General features: G+C 33.7%; 1 protein-coding gene across 1 annotated transcript; it reads left to right on the top strand.

Annotated features, from left to right (window-relative positions):
- Positions 1–6,764: 6,764 nt before the first annotated feature.
- On the top strand, positions 6,765–18,484 carry LOTGIDRAFT_191383 (hypothetical protein). The gene is made up of 12 exons (XM_009059494.1): positions 6,765–6,846; positions 7,370–7,503; positions 7,869–8,009; positions 8,318–8,522; positions 9,003–9,122; positions 9,335–9,559; positions 10,155–10,320; positions 11,310–11,327; positions 12,163–14,669; positions 15,234–15,635; positions 16,067–16,175; positions 18,362–18,484. The coding sequence occupies exons 1-8, from the start codon at positions 6,783–6,785 to the stop codon at positions 11,323–11,325; spliced, it is 1,071 nt and encodes a 356-aa protein (XP_009057742.1). The 5' UTR covers positions 6,765–6,782; the 3' UTR covers positions 11,326–11,327; positions 12,163–14,669; positions 15,234–15,635; positions 16,067–16,175; positions 18,362–18,484.
- Positions 18,485–19,177: the final 693 nt, after the last annotated feature.

Genomic DNA, 19,177 nt, shown 5'->3' with positions numbered 1-19,177 from the left:
CCAATAAGATACAGAACAGTAGGATATAAAACTCCATTTCATTAGTCCAATAAGATACAGAACAGTAGGATATAAAACACCATTTCATTTCATTAGTATATATGACTTCTAACAATTTCAGTGAAAAAAATCGCACTTTTTAGCCTAATGGAATAAAAGGTATACGCGTATCGTGGCATGTCGTATCGCCATACACCGATATATCGTGCCAAGCACTACTGGATAGTATGAGAAAATCAATTATCCCTACCCTCCTCCATCTAACAACTTCTGATGTAACATGTTGACTATATTTACTAATAATATATCTTTCTAATTCGGTTAATATATTCACTTTTACACAGAGAGAAACTGTTTTAATTGCTTTGTACAGGGTTTTTTTATATCCGGTATTTCTTATTAAAACGGGAATCTGATGACAATTTATCACTGAGAATATCCGCAAAACGTAAAAGTTAAAAGTTGATAGCTGCTCAAAATTTTCTATACCAGAATATGTAATATTATTCTCAACAAGATATTTTTTGCAAACTTTTAAAAAAATCCATGAAACGTAAATGTGACAACCGAGTTTCACAATAACTATTATTGATAACAGTATAGAAATCGGTTAATTTATTAGAAAAAAATTACGCTTGGAATTTAATACCATTTTCAATGAATTTCCATAATTAAATTTTGTAGATTATTTGTCTCAAATTAGATATGTCAGTTCTCTTCCATCTTCTCAATGTCAAGCTATTGCGAACTTCGTCTTATACCTTGACTGCAATAGCCACCTTTCTTGTATCACGAACTTCTTCTTCATAATGTCTAGCTATAACAAATTTTGTCTTATACTTTGACTGCAATAACCACATTTCTTGAAACACGGAATGTAGCAATTTGATTGGATTGTACGCCAGCGAATACATCCAATCATAGCTCTCGGCAGACAAACTGTAAACATTATGGGTTTGAATCAAACTTCCTTGATACAAGATTAGTGACTATTGCAGTCAAGGTATAAGACAAGGGTTTTCTTCTTACTGTGGGAACAGTTTAGAGATTTGGTATCGTGGGTTCGAGTCTTCCAGACTAGATAAAATCCTGCTTTCAAGACTCAAGTCCAATGTTCTCACGATTGTCTTTGACCTCTGACCCTATAGTACAGTTTCAGCAGTAGCGGTTTAAGCGATTATGTGCTAAGGCTTCGAACTTTCTTAAGATGATGACTCGATTATGTCAATAAAAGAGACTATTTGCTTAAAGAACTTTAAGAAGTTAATGTCTATATGAAATGAAGAAACATTGTAAAGTATATCATACAACTGTTACACTGTTGCTTAGTCACAAAAACTGTTTTGAAGAAAAACAATTTTAAATCAGTTAGTCCGAAACTTGCTGACTCTTAGACTGGGGGTGAAGAAGCAGAGTGGCGAAAGTGGGGTGGGGGGTTCGGGGAGGGGGGCGATAGATCATTATCTGACACATGATAGGACCAACATTTCTAAATGAATGTTTAGAACTAATTTTTGAATTGGCAAAATCCAGTCACATTATGAGGTTGCCTGAATTTCTAACCTTTTTATGAGATTTTTCACCATAAACATGCCTTCGGGGCTGCGAGGGGGGCGGGTAACCTGCGGGCTCCGCCACTGGATTTATCTACAGAGTCTTTCTAGTGAGAAGGAGTTGTGCACCTTATTGAGCAAATGAAGACGTTAAGTACTTGTCTGAAATCTCTGAAAATGGAACCTTACCTGGCGCCACACAGCGACAGAGTTCGTCAACTCAATATCCCTTAAAGAGTCCTATAGAGTGTACAACTCGGACTACGATCCACTAGTTCGCACCTCTTTAAGAGAGTCCACATAGTAAGTAAATTATATTTGGTATACTTTCCGTTACGGTTATATGAATGTAAATAGTTAGAACTTGTTGAAATGGTCATTGCGCTCTGGTAGTTAGAGGAGATAATCCGTAGGTAGATCAACCGTTTACTTTTTAAAGACGGTGGGATAGTTTTACAAACAAGCAAACTGGTGAAAAAAAAGTGAAAAAAACTTTTTTTAGCTAGAATAATGAGAAAAGATGACTTATTCAGTATCAAATTTACAACATGTTAATTTACAAATGAGTTGTTAGGCCTATAGATTGTTGAATTATATAAACAGTTGCTGGTAAGACTAAGGCTATTTCAATTAAAGAAATGATACTACCACAGATAGTATTACAGAGACATCCTTAGTTAACATATCTAATTATCTTAACCTTTGATACTACCACAGATAGTATTACAGAGACATCCTTAGTTAACATATCTAATTATCTTAACCTTTGATACTACCACAGATAGTATTACATAGACATCCTTAGTTAACATATCTAATTATCTTAACCTTTGATACTACCACAGATAGTATTACAGAGACATCCTTAGTTAACATATCTAATTATCTTAACCTTTGATACTACCACAGATAGTATTACAGAGACATCCTTAGTTAACATATCTAATTATCCTAACCTTTAATACTACCACAGATAGTATTACAGAGACATCTTTAGTTAACATATCTAATTATCTTAACCTTTGATACTACCACAGATAGTATTACAGAGACATAGATAGTATTACAGAAACATCCTTAGTTAACATATCTAATTATCTTAACCTTTGATACTACCACAGATAGTATTACAGAAACATCCTTAGTTAACATATCTAATTATCTTAACCTTTGATACTACCATAGATAGTATTACAGAGACATCCAGAGTTAACATATCTAATTATCTTAAACTTTGATACTACCACAGATAGTATTACAGAGACATCCATAGTTAACATATCTAATTATCTTAACCTTTGATACTACCACAGATAGTATTACAGAGACATCCTTAGTTAACATATCTAATTATCTTAACCTTAGATACTACCACAGATAGTATAACAGAGACATCCTTAGTTAACATATCTAATTATCTTAACCTTTAATACTACCACAGATAGTATTACAGAGACATCCTTAGTTAACATATCTAATTATCCTAACCTTTAATACTACCACAGATAGTATTACAGAGACATCCTTAGTTAACATATCTAATTATCTTAACCTTTGATACTACCACAGATAGTATTACAGAGACATCATTAGTTAACATATCTAATTATCTTAACCTTTGATACTACCACAGATAGTATTACAGAGACATCCATAGTTAACATATCTAATTATCTTAACCTTTGATACTACCACAGATAGTATTACAGAGACATCCATAGTTAACATATCTAATTATCTTAACCTTTGATACTACCATAGATAGTATTACAGAGACATCCATAGTTAACATATCTAATTATCTTAACCTTTGATACTACCACAGATAGTATTACAGAAACATCCTTAGTTAACATATCTAATTATCTTAACCTTTGATACTACCACAGATAGTAATACAGAAACATCCTTAGTTAACATATCTAATTATCTAAACCTTTGATACTACCACAGATAGTATTACAGAAACATCCTTAGTTAACATATCTAATTATCTAAACCTTTGATACTACCACAGATAGTATTACAGAAACATCCATAGTTAACATATCTAATTATCTTAACCTTTGATACTACCACAGATAGTAATACAGAAACATCCTTAGTTAACATATCTAATTATCTAAACCTTTGATACTACCACAGATAGTATTACAGAAACATCCTTAGTTAACATATCTAATTATCTTAACCTTTAACTTGCACCTTGTTTTATCATAAATTTTTACTTTGTGACCCAGGCCAGTGCTTTCCTGAGACTATGTTCTCATCACCATATAACACTAAGAGTATTGTTCAAACATTTTTGTGCATTGGTAGAGTCTAAATCGGCTTTAAAAGCTCAAATATTTTCAGTAGAGTGCATAACTTTATTACTTTATGCTTTAAGTGATCTATTTTAAGTTTTAACATTTCTATTACCTTTAATTAACCTTTTATATATAAAAAAGGGTTCGGTTTATTCAACTTACATTTATTACAACAAAGACATTGAATTTTTCCCTTTAAAAGTTGATAATAAAAGTCGTATTATAACGTGTTATTATTGGCCTAGTATAGTGTATTATTATAGGGGTTTATTGTTAATAGAGCTGTTGTATAGACACACTATGTAAGTAAATCTCTTCAATAATGGGAAACCCCCTAATACCTTTCACTCTAGGTTATTTAAAGGGTCTTATTGATTATTTTGTTGTGAAATCGAAGTGTCAATCCACTTGTTCATCTTGTTCCTAGATACATTGTAATACACGTTCAGTTCAACTTGAAACCATTCAAACAATGAAATTGCGGCATTCACTGACATAGAAGAAATATGTCGAAACGTTGCATACAACCAGTGAATATTATTCAATAAAGCGATATCTATATTAATAATGATGTCCTTACCTGACTATAATCTTCAATATATTCTATTGCTGATTTCGTCTCAATCTGGTCAGTTTGGGGTCTTTTCCGATGATTTCATACACCTTTACAAATAAAACACTCCAACTTTCCACTTAGTCTGTTTAATTCTAGTCCACAAATAAAACAATGAGACCCTTTACAGATAAATAAAAACTGTTCCTCTTGCCAAGTCCATTTAAAAACAAAACGTGAAACTGTTATGAAATAAGCCTTTAAAATAATTCACAGTATGGCTTTGTTTTTATGATGGCCCGCTTACACAGTTCATAAAAATTGTCAACAAGCCAAGGGACAATCGGGAAGTAAAAACATCGGGTTTTATATTACTGAAAAAGGGTGGAAACAAAGCAAAGAGGTCCAATGATAATCAAAATTCAAAAGTTGGCTATTGCTGATGACACAAGAGAGAGTTTTCGTAGTCCACGTCCCTTTTTCAGTTTAAAAGATTAAAAAACATCCAAAAATTGTCAAATTAAAAACATCACTTTTAGGACCTATACCACAAGGTTCACGGAGTCACAAAATTGGAATTTCCTTCAAAATCCGAACCTGAGCACCTTCCACGGAACCTTTTAAGTCCTTTGGTGAAAGAGTTCTGTAAATGAGCGAAAGTTATCCTGTTACGGAAGTTATCCCTCTTCAACTGGTGTAACAGGATCTAGTAATACAGGGTTTTAACTTGAGTTCACGTGGAAACCGCAGTTCAGGTAAATCCGTTTAATTGAATTACCTGTACATTGAAAATACACCTGAGTCAAAACTGACGAATCCTATATAGTAGAATTCAAAAATGGCCTGTCCACACTGTTGATAGAATTACTGTTCCTTCCCAAGGACTAGGCTACCTTCAAAACCTCAAAACATACACTCCGACGTCAGTTGAAATGCCTCACGAATAGAATTAACAGTTAAAAAACGATCATATATCGAAACTACCGTTCACAAAAATCGCTCACACGAGTCCCAATGAATATAGCTCCTTTCACTGCAGTGTAACATTTGGCAAGGTGCCCGGTGGTTGAGGGGTACCAGTGATTAGGGGATCAGGTAGGGGTCTGATTAACAACTATAATACAATGTAACACAATGCAATCAAGGATAATCAATGATAAAAGAAATCAAGCCTTTTAAAACCCTTATTGACCCCCGTGGTATTGTGTGTACAGGGTGCTAATGGATATAGCAAGTTGTGTTTAGGCGGATCCCAACAAGGGCCGAACTTATCACAAAAACCTGTTGTGTTGCAAAGTTTAAGGCAAAAAATGATAAAATGAATCGAGTTACATGTAAAATCCAAACAATTTAATCAATACATTCATTAATAATAACCATCGCGTTTTGGGTATGTACCCATTCGTCAATGACATCTTCAAAAAGTTTATAAAACAAGTATTCCAATAACTATCCTAACTACCCCAAAGGTGATATGTTGAATTCGGGGCTTAAATGCGTATGTAGTTGTTTTGGGTGGTCAGAATGAAATCGGAAATGGCTCTCTGTTAGACAAAAGTAATATTGGTCCGATAGATGGATCCAGAGTTAACTCCTCGTCTCAACGATTTAGGGGTATCCGCCCCTAGTCTTTGATCAGTTATAAAAAGTAAATTCTGGTTGAATGATCTGATTGGACCTGTCAATTTCTTCATACCTCATTGGGTCTATTGTATCATTAAAAATACTAACACTATATTGTTACAGTAGCTTATTACAATATAAACATGGCTTCTCCTTTTATTATGGTCAGACTTAGTTTCAGACTATAAATTACCCCCTCCCCCCTTCCCCTCACCCCCTACCCCGCACCCTTTCTAAAAGGTAAAGCGAAGTGTCAGAGCCAGTTATAGTTGTTCATAGTTGGGGAAACGCTTGCTCTATTTGCAGGCTCCGACAGATTATTTTTATGGCGAGACTCTTTGGAGAGGGTCAGAGAGTACATGACGATGTAAGTGACAGAAACTGAATGCAAAATTGTCCTTCAAAAGCCAAGGCTGCTTTCAATCCAGTTTTTTGATATTTGAGATGTGGGGTATTCCACGAAAATGGTTCATTTCTCTAAGACCCTCTCCAAGGAGACTAACTGGAGTTTCTCGGACGTATATTTTCAATGTATTTAATTTCTTTTTTTTAATCAAATGTCTCGGCCGAGTAATTTTAAAATTCTAAAACAGAAAAATCACATATGTTGCTCTCTCGGTTGATCCTTTTTGTAATTTAGCAGAATTAACAAGAAAATGAATTAACTGTGGTCTGATATTAACAAAGCGTTAAATAGAGTTATTTCCCTTACACCAGATATTGACAGTTAACGCTGTTTTCAAGATGGCGCCTGGAACACCAACCAGCAGTCCTCAAGATGAAAAACCTAAAAGTAGAAGGCCTAAAGGTAAACTAATTTTAATGAATTTACAGCTGATGTAAAGAAAGAGAGTAGGTCTTCGAATCTAGCTAAAATTGATGGAGGATATCGCCATTTTGATCGTGTTTCACATGATTTTCTTCCTCAAGTTCCTGTTTGTTTTGATGTTGTTATTTCACAATCAATATATGGGCTGATAGAGTCCTAGACACTGTCTCATCATTATGGTTATTAATTCATGATGCTTAATGATTAATAGCTAGATAATTTTTTACTAAGCCCACTCAAATTAGGACAATATATTGGCATTCATTTGCTCAGATCTTGAAATTATTACAAGTTATAATAGCCTATTTGTTCTTGAATCTAGGCAATGGATGGCCTGTGTAATCTGGACCCTGTTTCAAACAAAAAATATTGTTGTATGACAAAATTGATTGAATAATTTGTGTAAAAAGGGACCTTGTAGACTACTGTATCGGTTGAGGTCTAGGTAATTATCCTTTAAATTCATTCATTTATTCATTCATTCATTCTCCCTTTCTTTCAGATACAAAATTCAAGCAGCAGAAACTTCCAGCATGGCAGCCTATTCTAACAGCTAATACCGTACTCCCTGCTTTCTTTGCTATTGGTATAGCTTTTATACCACTGGGTGTGGCCCTTCTTGTTACCTCTAACAATGTAAGTTATCCCAATATCTGAAAGGGATCTGTACCCTTTTTTAAAGGACAGATAAGCTTGAGTCTTGAGCTATCTTAGTCCAATATGGTACATAGCAGACAGAAAAACTCCATTTCATTTCATTAGCTCAAACAAGTTGATATAAAACTCCATTTCATTTCATTAGTCCAATGAGGTACACAACAGTAATAAAACTCTATTTCATTTCATTAGCTCAAACAAGTTGATATAAAACTCCATTTCATTTCATTAGTCCAATGAGGTACAACCAATAAAATAATCAACAGTAGACTGTTTAACTCAATACAGTCAGAAAAATTGGATAATTACCCCATTTTTATTTCCAGTTTCTCTAATAATTTCAGATAACAGAATATGAGTTAGATTATACAATGTGTAAGAGTAAAACCAACCCTAATGAAACTTGTGCCGAGTTTTTTGATAATCCTAACAACACTGGGCTAGTCTGTCAGTGTGAATATTTGGTGAATCTTTCAGAATTCCAGGTTTGTACTCGATTCATATCTTATAGTTTCGTCTATTTGACCAGAGCTCCTCTCATACTGCAGACACATGTTCCAGATACAAAATACTCATCAGGATAGCTACTTTTGGAAATGGAGGTAAATTTTCCACTACACAGACATAGAACTTGAGGTATATGAGGTATAAGGAACTGTATTGGTAGCTTTGAATCTTAAAAGGATTTTTGTGTTATATTTTATTTACATTGCTATGTATTTTTAGGGAACTGTGTATCACTTAGTATAAAAGTATTTTTGTCATAAGCTTATTTTATTTATATTGCTTCCAGGGAACTGTGTATATGTATTATGGTTTAAAGAATTTTTACCAGAATCATCGTCGCTACGTCAGATCTCGAGATGATAACCAACTGAACGGTCAGGATGTCAGCGTAGCTAATTTAAACGATGATTGTGTACCCTATAAAACACTGAAGGGAAATTCAAGTTTTGGGTATGCACCATGTGGGGCTATTGCTAACAGCTTGTTCAATGGTATGTACAGGAGTTGCAGGTTGTACACAGTTTGGGTGTCAGCTACATGCAAATTGGGATACAAATTGAGGGACAACTCTACTTAGGTTGAGATTCTAACTGTGGAAGCGTTGTTTAAGCTTCACAGATGTAAACCTGTCTTGGCTCTTGTGTTGGCTCATCTATAAATATTGCCTCTATAAGATTTAACCAAAAATACTTGTTAACTGTTTACTCTACTTGTTAACTGTGTAATCTACTTGTTAACTGTTTACTCTACTTGTTAACTGTTTACTCTACTTGTTAACTGTTTACTCTACTTGTTAACTGTTTACTCTACTTGTTAACTGTTTACTCTACTTGTTAACTGTTTACTCTACCAGCTCGATCAGGTTCTCTCTATACTGTATAAAGGTAGATGACTGTATTGGTTCTAGTAGGATATTGTTATGAACAGTTTTGACAGTTATGAATTTATTTATAACTTGTGTATGTTTTCAGATTCATTCAGTTTAACATATCGTGGTACGACTGATAATCCAGGAAATATCTCTGTCAACTTGTTGAAAACTGGTATAGCTTGGATCTCGGATAAAACTGTTAAATTTCAAAACCCTGCCAGTAAGTTTTATATAGTTTATACTTGGATTGGCTGAAACCTTAATAAAGATTTATACATTCACTTGCTATTAATGAAATTTTCAATCTTAATTGAATATTGCTCTCAAAACTCCAAAAAAAAATTTTTAACAAAAATTTATATGTTTGAAAAACAAAAATCAAAGACTTGATGTACTTTAATGTACATGACACAATGTTAATTTTACTTTCAGGTTGGGGCAGTAATCTTCTCAAGCCACCAAATTGGAAAAACCCAGTGTGGGAACTGGATAATACAACAGACAATAACAATGGGTATGTTAACGAAGATTTGATTGTGTGGATGAGAACAGCAGCGCTACCTTCATTCCGTAAACTCTACCGACGTATTGACCACTCCCAGTCTGAGTTTAAAGATGGTTTAAAAGAAGGACAATATTTGATCTCTATTAATTATGGTGAGTCTAGGTTCTTGTTCATAAAGAACGAATTATCGGGATCACCTGTAGACTAGCTCATCAGGACGTCTTGTGAACAAGTATTCCAAATATTCCCAGATCATTCCTAGTGATAGGTAATCAGAAGAAATAATAATTGGAGAAGCATAATCGATTGTGGAATCAATTGATAATAGAGACACGCTACATTTGATGTGGTTTATGTAAAGTGTTCACGATTAAATAACAATTTATAAATAATTTCAGTCAATACTCAACACAAAGTGCAAATTTATATTTTTTTAATCAACGCAAAATAAACAAAAAAACAACATGAACTGTCTTTTTGAATTATTCGCCAACGATCGATTTTTAGCACGTTTTGACTTTCAACAACCGGTAATTGATTGTCAACAACAATTGGAACATGACTAATTATTCCTAATTTATAATAGAGTTATCATGAATCACATTGGTGGTGGGAGAGTTATTTAAAAATCCTAGTTTATCTCAAACTTAAGAGATAAGGTGATATGAATTGGAATTTCTCTCAATAAAAGAAATGCTGCTATATGTTTCAACAAGGTTTTAATAACTTTATTTTATTTCATTGTAGCATATCCAGTAACAGCTTTTGAAGGAAGTAAAAAGTTTGTTTTGACCACTACCTCATGGTTGGGTGGTAAGAACCCATTTCTGGGTATCGCCTATCTGGTAGTGGGTAGCTTGTGTATTATACTAGGGGTGGCCTTCCTCATTATTCAACTGAAATGGGGGAAAAGGTAAGAGATATACATGTACTAATAATTTTCTTCTTATAGTGATTACTAGTTGTTTATGTTTGTGAACAAGTATAACAGTCATAAGTTAGGAACGTAACTCTCTTGTAACTGAGCTGTGAGTTGTGTTTAGAACTCATGACCACTACTATTATTCACAACCATAAACAACTAGTAATCACTATAGTGTGAGAGAATCTATAAGTGTTAAGAATGTAAGAATGGATAGCCTAATATTTACTCTTTATTTGACGTCTTAGTAATAACAAAAGCAGGGAATCTAGTCTATAGTTACATAGAACTGAAGGAGATACTACAGGTAGCCATCAGAGAGGATGTGAAAGATTACAGTGAGCAAGATTTAGGGAATATAAAGGGCCATATATGAAAGATAGCATCTAAGAGATACAGGCCAATTTAGAGGGTGTATTGGGTTGTAGTAAGCCAGCCTAGAGGATGTAAAGGACTGTTAGATTGCCAATGCCAAGGCTATTAGTACAGCCAATCTAGAGGGTGTAAAAAATTTCATAGTAAGTTTGCCATTAAGTCAACCTAGAGAGGAACAAGTTATCAGTTGTAAAAATTTGGTCAGATAATAATGTAGTGCCGGGTAGATGTCTTGTTTTGTTAAAACATATAGTCACCAATTTCTTCTTGATTGAACATGATGTGTATTTATGTTTCCAATAACTTTGTAAACTAGGAAATTGGAATGGGATACACGATTTGAAGACCAAGGCATTGTTTACTAACCTAACACAAGTAGGCTACTAATACTAGGGTGACTGGCTTCCTACCTGGTCAGGTGCCAAAAGGGTTTTAGGTTTGGAACTTGCTGTGGGCTGTGTTTTATATGGATCCAGTCTTGAGGGCATCATCACTATGTCAAGCTATTACGAACTTAGTCTCATACCTTGACTGGCAATTATGTTTATTTTGCCCTTTTAACTTTTTTTTGAATGGAATATTTATTTATTTATTTTGTAACCTAGACAACAGGCATGGTAAAGGTATGCATTCCTTTAGAATTTTGGTTTTTGAAAAGCACTGAGTGATGAAGTTGAATTTGAAAATTGTTTTTCTTCACAATTTGCCATTTTAATTTCAATTTTTGCACAAATTTTAAAAGTTGATAATTCTTATCTTTTATTGATATGGTCCCTGTGTTACAAAAATCTTATGATCAGAAATTATTGGATAAAAATAAAAATATTCCAGAAAGAAGACTGTCAACAAATTTTGATCTACACAATGATTAATATACAGTTCTGGATGTTTTGTAAAGTTTTCTACAGGTTATTACACCTGCCATCTATGATCTGATGAAATTCTAAAGTGACCTAGAACACAAAATGCATAACAATTTCTTCAGATCAAGACTGGGACTATAAAACACAAAATGCAACATTCAGATTTGTATTTTGATAAGATTGTGATCATATGATTTTTGGTGAAACAGGGAACTGTATTCTGAATTCTTGAGTGATTTTATGATCTACTAATTCACCCAACTTATTTCTGTTCTTTTAAGATGTTTTGTTAAAAGATTGGGATTAATTTCTTTCATTTCTAGCTTACTTTCCCTGTCTGAATTATTTTGGGTTTTTTCCTTATCAAATATTTATATAGAAGATAATTCTATGGTCGTCCTCAGGCACCGAACGATAAAAATTATGATATTAAATTCTATAAATTATATTTAGCAATTGTGAGTAAGATATATAGACATAGCTTTATAGAACAATAATCACTGGTTCAAGTTTTATACAACGTTTTAACATGTTTCTCTTGCCCTCCTCAAGGCAAAAAATTATAAAAATTACGATTCTTTTTTTTTTATTCCAGATCTGTTGAAATGGTAGAAGTGTCTAATAGGGAGGCTTATTAACCAAGACTACTGTTATATTTATGAGACTGGATAAAAGAAGCTAATGCTTTCAAGGCTTATTAATCAAGACTATTGTTATATTAACATGGCTGGATAAAAGAAGCTAGTGCTAAGACCACATTGACAACATTTTTTACTCAGTTTTTTCATCTACAATTCGATATTTAAAGCTACATTTTCTACCCAAAAGTGATCAAAATTATTCAGTTTAGTTTAAGACTTAAAATCCTACAAAATTTTCTACGAAGGATGAAACTTTATAGTGTTGTCAACATCTGATTGGTCTATCACTAAACTGATATCAAACCTGCTTAGCTTTCATTTATCATAAAAAAACGTATTCTCTTGCCTTCAGTTATCTCTTGGTATGACACAAATCTCTAGTAAACACAAAACACTATAAAACATTTTGCTAACTGAACACAGAGCAAATTTTGTAAATAAATTAAAATGAGATGAAATATCTGTGGTCTTTAGCCTTTCTGGATTAAATTTTTCTCGTGTGATACTATACATGTAGCACTAACAATATCTACTTTTTACAATTCAAGCACTTTTTATCATTAGAGATGGTTTTGCAAGTTTGAAGTCAAGGGAAATCTGTATTATACCTTGATTGTTTTTAACATGTACATGTATGTTTATATCATCTCATCGTGTTAGTTTGTACACAAGAAGATTATATTAAGTTGTATATGTGCCCTGTAACGGCTGTTGATCTTTAAAATCTTGAAATAGCCTATATTCTTACCTTGACAGACTTGAGCTTGAATTGCTTGGCTGATTAGAAAACAGGCATACTGAACTCTATATAGTTTAAAACTGTTAAACTTCAGAAATTATTTAATACAGAGTTCAGTTTACCCGTGTTTCAATGGTGGTATATAATCTGATTATTATAATCTATTCAGTTTGTGTAAATATTCATCAACATTCCTTGTTCCGCTGTTTTTTTTAATAAATGTTAATCGTGTTGTGTAATTAAGAAGTCAAACCTAATTCTATATACTTTGACAGATTCAGATACATAAGGAATTGATAATGGATGTATTTTTTTTTATCATTTTTTCAACTTTCTGTATATATTGTATTTTTGTTAGGGTGGGGACCATATCAATCTCTCCAGGGTAAAGAATTTGGATGTGCGAATTAGACCTTACCAGTAATGAAAACATCTGGAGACATACAAGAACATTCAGTACTGGTGTTGCAAAGCATGCTTACTTGTTTAAAACACCTTGTATCAATCTATTTTTCCACCTCATTAACATTCTATTCTTTTGAAACATCTTTTACCACTCACCAACTGAGTTGGACAAATCTGCATGTTGGTTCAGCAAGCCATGGCATGCTTACCCTCTTATAACACTTCATATAAACATTTAATAGTAGTTTAATGATGGTGATAAGGTAGAGAAAATTGGAAGGATGCAAACAGGATCTAAATATAACACATAGAAAACCTCTTTACCATCCATAGAAAGATCAGATATCTGAACTATTTTTCAACCCTGGGGATTTTAAGACCTATTTTGACCTGAAATATAATTGATTACTACTTGTTATTCTGTAATAATTTATTTATTGATTGTTATTATGTACATAATTTTACAAATATTTGAATAATTATATCTTCTTTAATCTACAGCACTCAGTTTACTTTGTCCAGTTTGCCCCATCCACCACTGACTGTGTCAGTCCAGTCTTGGAGCTTTATTTTTGTTTCAACTGACTCTTGTACCATGTATTCAGGCTAATGCTGCTGTCCTGGCAAAATTTCCCTCATTGTACCCTGCATGGCGTTGCCCGTCTTCATTAGACCACAATGTGCAGACAAGTAGTCATTTGGTTTCTTTTGTACCCTGTATTTATCTTCCTCGTGTGTAGCCTACCCACCCACTGGTAGGTTGGTTTGAATCATTACGTGGGGGGGTCAAGTAAGGTCCACCGAATTGACAAGGGTACTCACATGTAATTCCACCCTTTTTGAACTTGAAGTAATAAGAAATTTGACAGTGGGGGAGGAGGGAAGCCAGACCAGCCTTAGTTCTTTGGGTTATGAAACGCCCCAAAGCCCGGTAGAAACGCCACTTAGTCTACCAATATTGCAATTTATTTCGCATTTACTAACCAGCTATGACAAGTACCGTGTATTTGCGTGTATATTGCGCACCTTTTACTCGATAATATTATGCCATTGTGTTGCCATAGTTGCACACTGAATGAAGTTTCTAGTCTTCTAGGCACTGGTGTAGGATGTAAAACTCTTATTTCATTCAGTTGACAACAGATGAGGGGGTTTCTTCCGATACACTGGTCGTATCCAGATTAGGGAGTTTTCGAGCTTGACAGAAAGCTCCCACGAGAACAATGAGCACAAAACTGATAAATAGAAATGATCCACAAGCTATAGCGATATAGTCTCCGTATCCCTTTTTATCTTCTAGCTTACCAAACATGGGAGCTGAAAAAAAGCAAAAAACATTTTTAACAGTTTATACATAGGACTATAGTCTTGGGAACTAAAGCAAGAGTAGTGCTTTGTATCGGAGCTCTGTCTTTACAAATTCATCTAATCGATATTTCCAATTAGCATTTAAAGGGATTGTAAAGAGGTTTTCTAAAGAGTGAGCACTGCCAAAATAATGCCGACAGTTTCTGAAAGAAAGCTTAATAAACTGGGCTGATTACAAAGGAAAATCTTAGTGATTCCTTCACTTTTCTTAGGAGCATTCTAGCATTTTGTCGTAGGTCGAACGCAACAGCCGGCAGCCTCTAAAACCCCTTAGTTTAAAGCCCTCGTTCCCAACCTGGGTTGTTTTCCCCTGGGGATGTGGCCAACTAGTGTAGTAGAATTTATTTTGAATTGAGAGAGCACCTCACATCATCACATGCTGAAAATGTGGATGAAACAAATTTTTGGGGGTGTGAAAGATCCAGGTGATTGCTCCAGGGGTGTGAAGGCTGAAATAGGTTGGAAACCACTGATTTAAGGTTAAGATTAGAGTGATGACTGTAGCCTACATACCTGGATTGGTTTCACAAATAAAAAGATTTAAAGAGTCACAATTTTCTAACAACCAATCCGATCCTCTGTCTATTTTTACACACGATGACATCAGAGATGATGTTTGAAACGTGGACGCTAATTGGCCAAAATTTGGAAAGTCAGTCATGTGACGTGTTTTAGCGTCCATAACGACGAATACATTATTAGACTCATTCTTAAAGAACTGCAAGTTTGTCCAGATTTGTGATGCACTGATGTCAAAAGCATTTCTCAACTCGTCTAATGATTGGTCCGTTTTCACGTCTGCTAAATAACCGCCATTTTGACGACACGATCGCCTGGCACCTGGTAGAGTTTCTGGTAAAACAGGAAAAAAGAAACATCTTTCTTTATATTTTATCCAATTGGACTGACAGGGATCTGAAAAAGATTATTTTTGCTAATAAATAGTCCATAGATACTATTGGCATGGTGATGATCTTGATAACAGTAGCTAGGCTAATGGTTTACGCTCTCGTGAAGATAGATATGCTACGGTAGGGAAAATGGAAAACCAACGAAGAGTCTTTTATAAAATAGTCTCTGATGCCCAGACTTCTCCTCTTTCCCAACGAGAATATAGACAAAGACGGGCTCGATGATAGAGGCTATTTATAATCATAGATTCGTTATGAAATCACCATCGATTTTGAGTTAATAAATACTTATGAGAAAGTTGTTTATTAGTTATCATACTGAGCAATTATGGCTGCTAATTCCTGACAGGCCTCTATATCAAGGATGATCACGCACATGCTACATAATGACGTAATATGTTATGACGTCATAATGGAAATGTGGATTATACTTACATGATACTATGATATTAATTCTAGTTGCCATGGTAACCATTATTAATAAAGCTTTAATTAATACTTCCATCTTTAAAATAAGTATCTGGTGGATTACTGCTTCATTTATCTGGAATTAGATAGAGATATGATCAGGGGCGCCGGATATATTTAAGGGTTGTCGAAAAACACCTCTAACAAGTCATATGATAAGCGTTTACACCCATTGTTATGAGTATATCGGAATTCCCCAGGAGGAAACCGTCTTATGAAAATAGTTGATCCTAGTTTCATAAGTTAGGATGTTGTTTAAAATATTTTAGGAACTAGTGTATAGGTTTCACATCATATTTCTTAAATGTCTGTTTGTCGGTTTGTTAATTATTCCCTCCTCTTATTTGTTAAATTCAGGAAGCTTAATGTCATAAAACTCATTGTATTTCTGGTGAATCTGTCTGATTAAAAACTTTTTACAGTTAAACTGAATTATAATATATGTAGTATGTTTTAAAATGTACATAAACCCATTGTATTTCTGGTGAATCTGTCTCATTAAAAACTTTTTAAAGTTAAACTGGATTATAATAGTACGTTTTAAAATGTACATAAACCCATTGTGTTGTTTTGTGAGATTGTCAGTATTCCCCTCTACAATTAATTGTAATATCGAATAGAGCGTGTATTATACAAGCGAGGTAGCTTAATGACAATACATCAAGGAAGGTGAAGGGATATAGCCGTCGATAAACATATATTTAGACTTCTATTCAGATAGCTGAAATTGGTGCTATCAGCTGGTAAAACATATATTTAGACCTCTATTCAGATAGCTGAAATTGAGCTCTATCAGCTGGTAAAACAAATATTTAGACCTCTTTTCAGATAGCTGAAATTGAGCTCTATTAGTTGGTAAACAAATATTTAGATGACTATACAGATAGCTGAAATTGAGCTCTACCAGCTGGTAAAGTAAATATTTAGATGACTATACAGATAGCTGAAATTGAGCTCTATCAGCTGGTAAAGTAAATATTTAGATGACTATACAGATAGCTGATATTGAGATCTATCAGCTGGTAAAATAAATATTTAGATGACTATATAGATAGCTGAAATTGATCTCTACCAGCTGGTAAAGTAAATATTTAGATGACTATATAGATAGCTGATATTGAGATCTATCAGCTGGTAAAGTAAATATTTAGATGACTATATAGATAGCTGAAATTGAGATCTATCAGCTGGTAAAGTAAATATTTAGATGACTATACAGATAGCTGAAATTGAGATCTAACAGCTGGTAAAGTAAATATTTAGATGACTATATAGATAGCTGAAATTGAGCTCTATCAGCTGGTAAAACAAATATTTAGACCTCTATTTAGATAGCTGAAATGTCATCTCTATCGGATGGTAAAGCTAATTTATGACCAATGGCGGCTCCATTGTGGGGGTGGGTAAACCCCCTCCAAATCCAAAGATCTGCGGTGGTCGTTGATTTAGAGCACTATATCACTTACTAACATATATAAAGTTGTATGTAATTGTTATAGCCCTGTTTCTGTCACTTCCTTACTCTAAATAAATATATCATCTACTAGTACAGTTAAATATAGTCTTGTCTTATACTAGACATTTAAACAGAGTTTACTGTCAATCTTTATAATGGGATGTGAATTTATATTAGACCAAATCTAGAAATATTAAAAACAGAACCTACAGCCCATATCTACTATAGTTTGTCGGCTAATATGAATTAACTTAGACAATATATACTTACTGACTTTAACTGTAGTTTAATGACAATATATAAATTGATATCTGTATTAGACCTATGTTTGTATTAGACCTATGTTTGTATTAGACCTATGTTTGTTTTCAGATCCCTTACTATATTGTGTATGTTGTAATAATCAAAAAAATATTCTAAAAAGCAGAAATTATGTGGCTTCTGTGGAACCGTATGTTCATAAGTTATAAAACACAGAGAATTATGAAGACGGAAAAATATATTGTAAAACGCAAGTTTGTGGTTTCTGTATGAAGGTGGGGTCGTCTTACATCCATCGTCAGAAGTATAATCCTCTCTACAATATCTATAACATTAGACTAATTATATAAGAAGAAAAAAAATTAGTAAACATACCATATATGACATCTGTGATACCTCATTGTTCTTATAATGAAATAAGTTAAATTTTCAAAAACTTTGTGATTATGTGAAGAGTTGGGTAGACCCCGAATCCAACATCAGAATTATAATAATCTTCAATATTTATTACGTTAATATTAAAAAAAGAAAATGACTAAACCTACCGTTTTGTGACATCTTTTCTCAGCGCATCTTTTTTCTACAACTGTTATATCATTTCAAATACATTGTCTTCCTCTTCCTTTCTGAATCACTAAACTTCATTGATATCTGCAACCTAGTCCGTCTATTTGTCCTCCGATACGATATCCTGTGGTCTATAATGGCATTATTACATCCTTCACAATACTACACTTGAACATCAAGACAGTTACAGTCAGTGTTCACCTATCCATATTCACCAGACTGGTATAATCGCGATTAATTGATCTCGATAATTAAACAGACAAGTTGTCATGGTGGCACGTTCTTGAAATTTTCGACTTCACAATGTTTGTTGAATTTTTTTTTTTGAAATCTTAAGTCTAAATATGGGAGTGTTTTGAACTGATTTAAACTAGAAAATCGATTCTTTAAATTTTGATGGCTAAAGATAAATTGAAACTTCCTAAATAAACGGGAAATTCCAAATTCCTTTCTTTTAATCGTACATTATATACATAAATAGGTTTTAAAGCTTGAATTACATGTAAGGGGGGGGGTCTGTTAGCGTTTTCCAGGTTCTACTCCTGTATAGGGACGCTTAATTATTTTATAATGATGATAGTTTATCTACCTACTTCAATCAAGTACTAGGCGAGTCGGAAGATGAAATCAAGCGGCATTACCCATTGACTGTGCTATGGTCAAGGGTCAACGTGGAAAGTCGGTCAATTAGTGTTAGTATTACTCGGTTAGATATTTATACCGATTTCACCGATAATACACCATTTCATCATTCACAGGAGTAATCTAGTTCAGCACGTCTCTCATGTCATCAG

Source organism: Lottia gigantea (genome assembly GCF_000327385.1).
Source record: "Lottia gigantea unplaced genomic scaffold LOTGIsca_39, whole genome shotgun sequence".
NCBI lineage: Eukaryota > Metazoa > Mollusca > Gastropoda > Lottiidae > Lottia > Lottia gigantea.
Note: the sequence above shows the minus strand (reverse complement) of the source record. Positions and strands in the feature narration are given on the sequence as shown.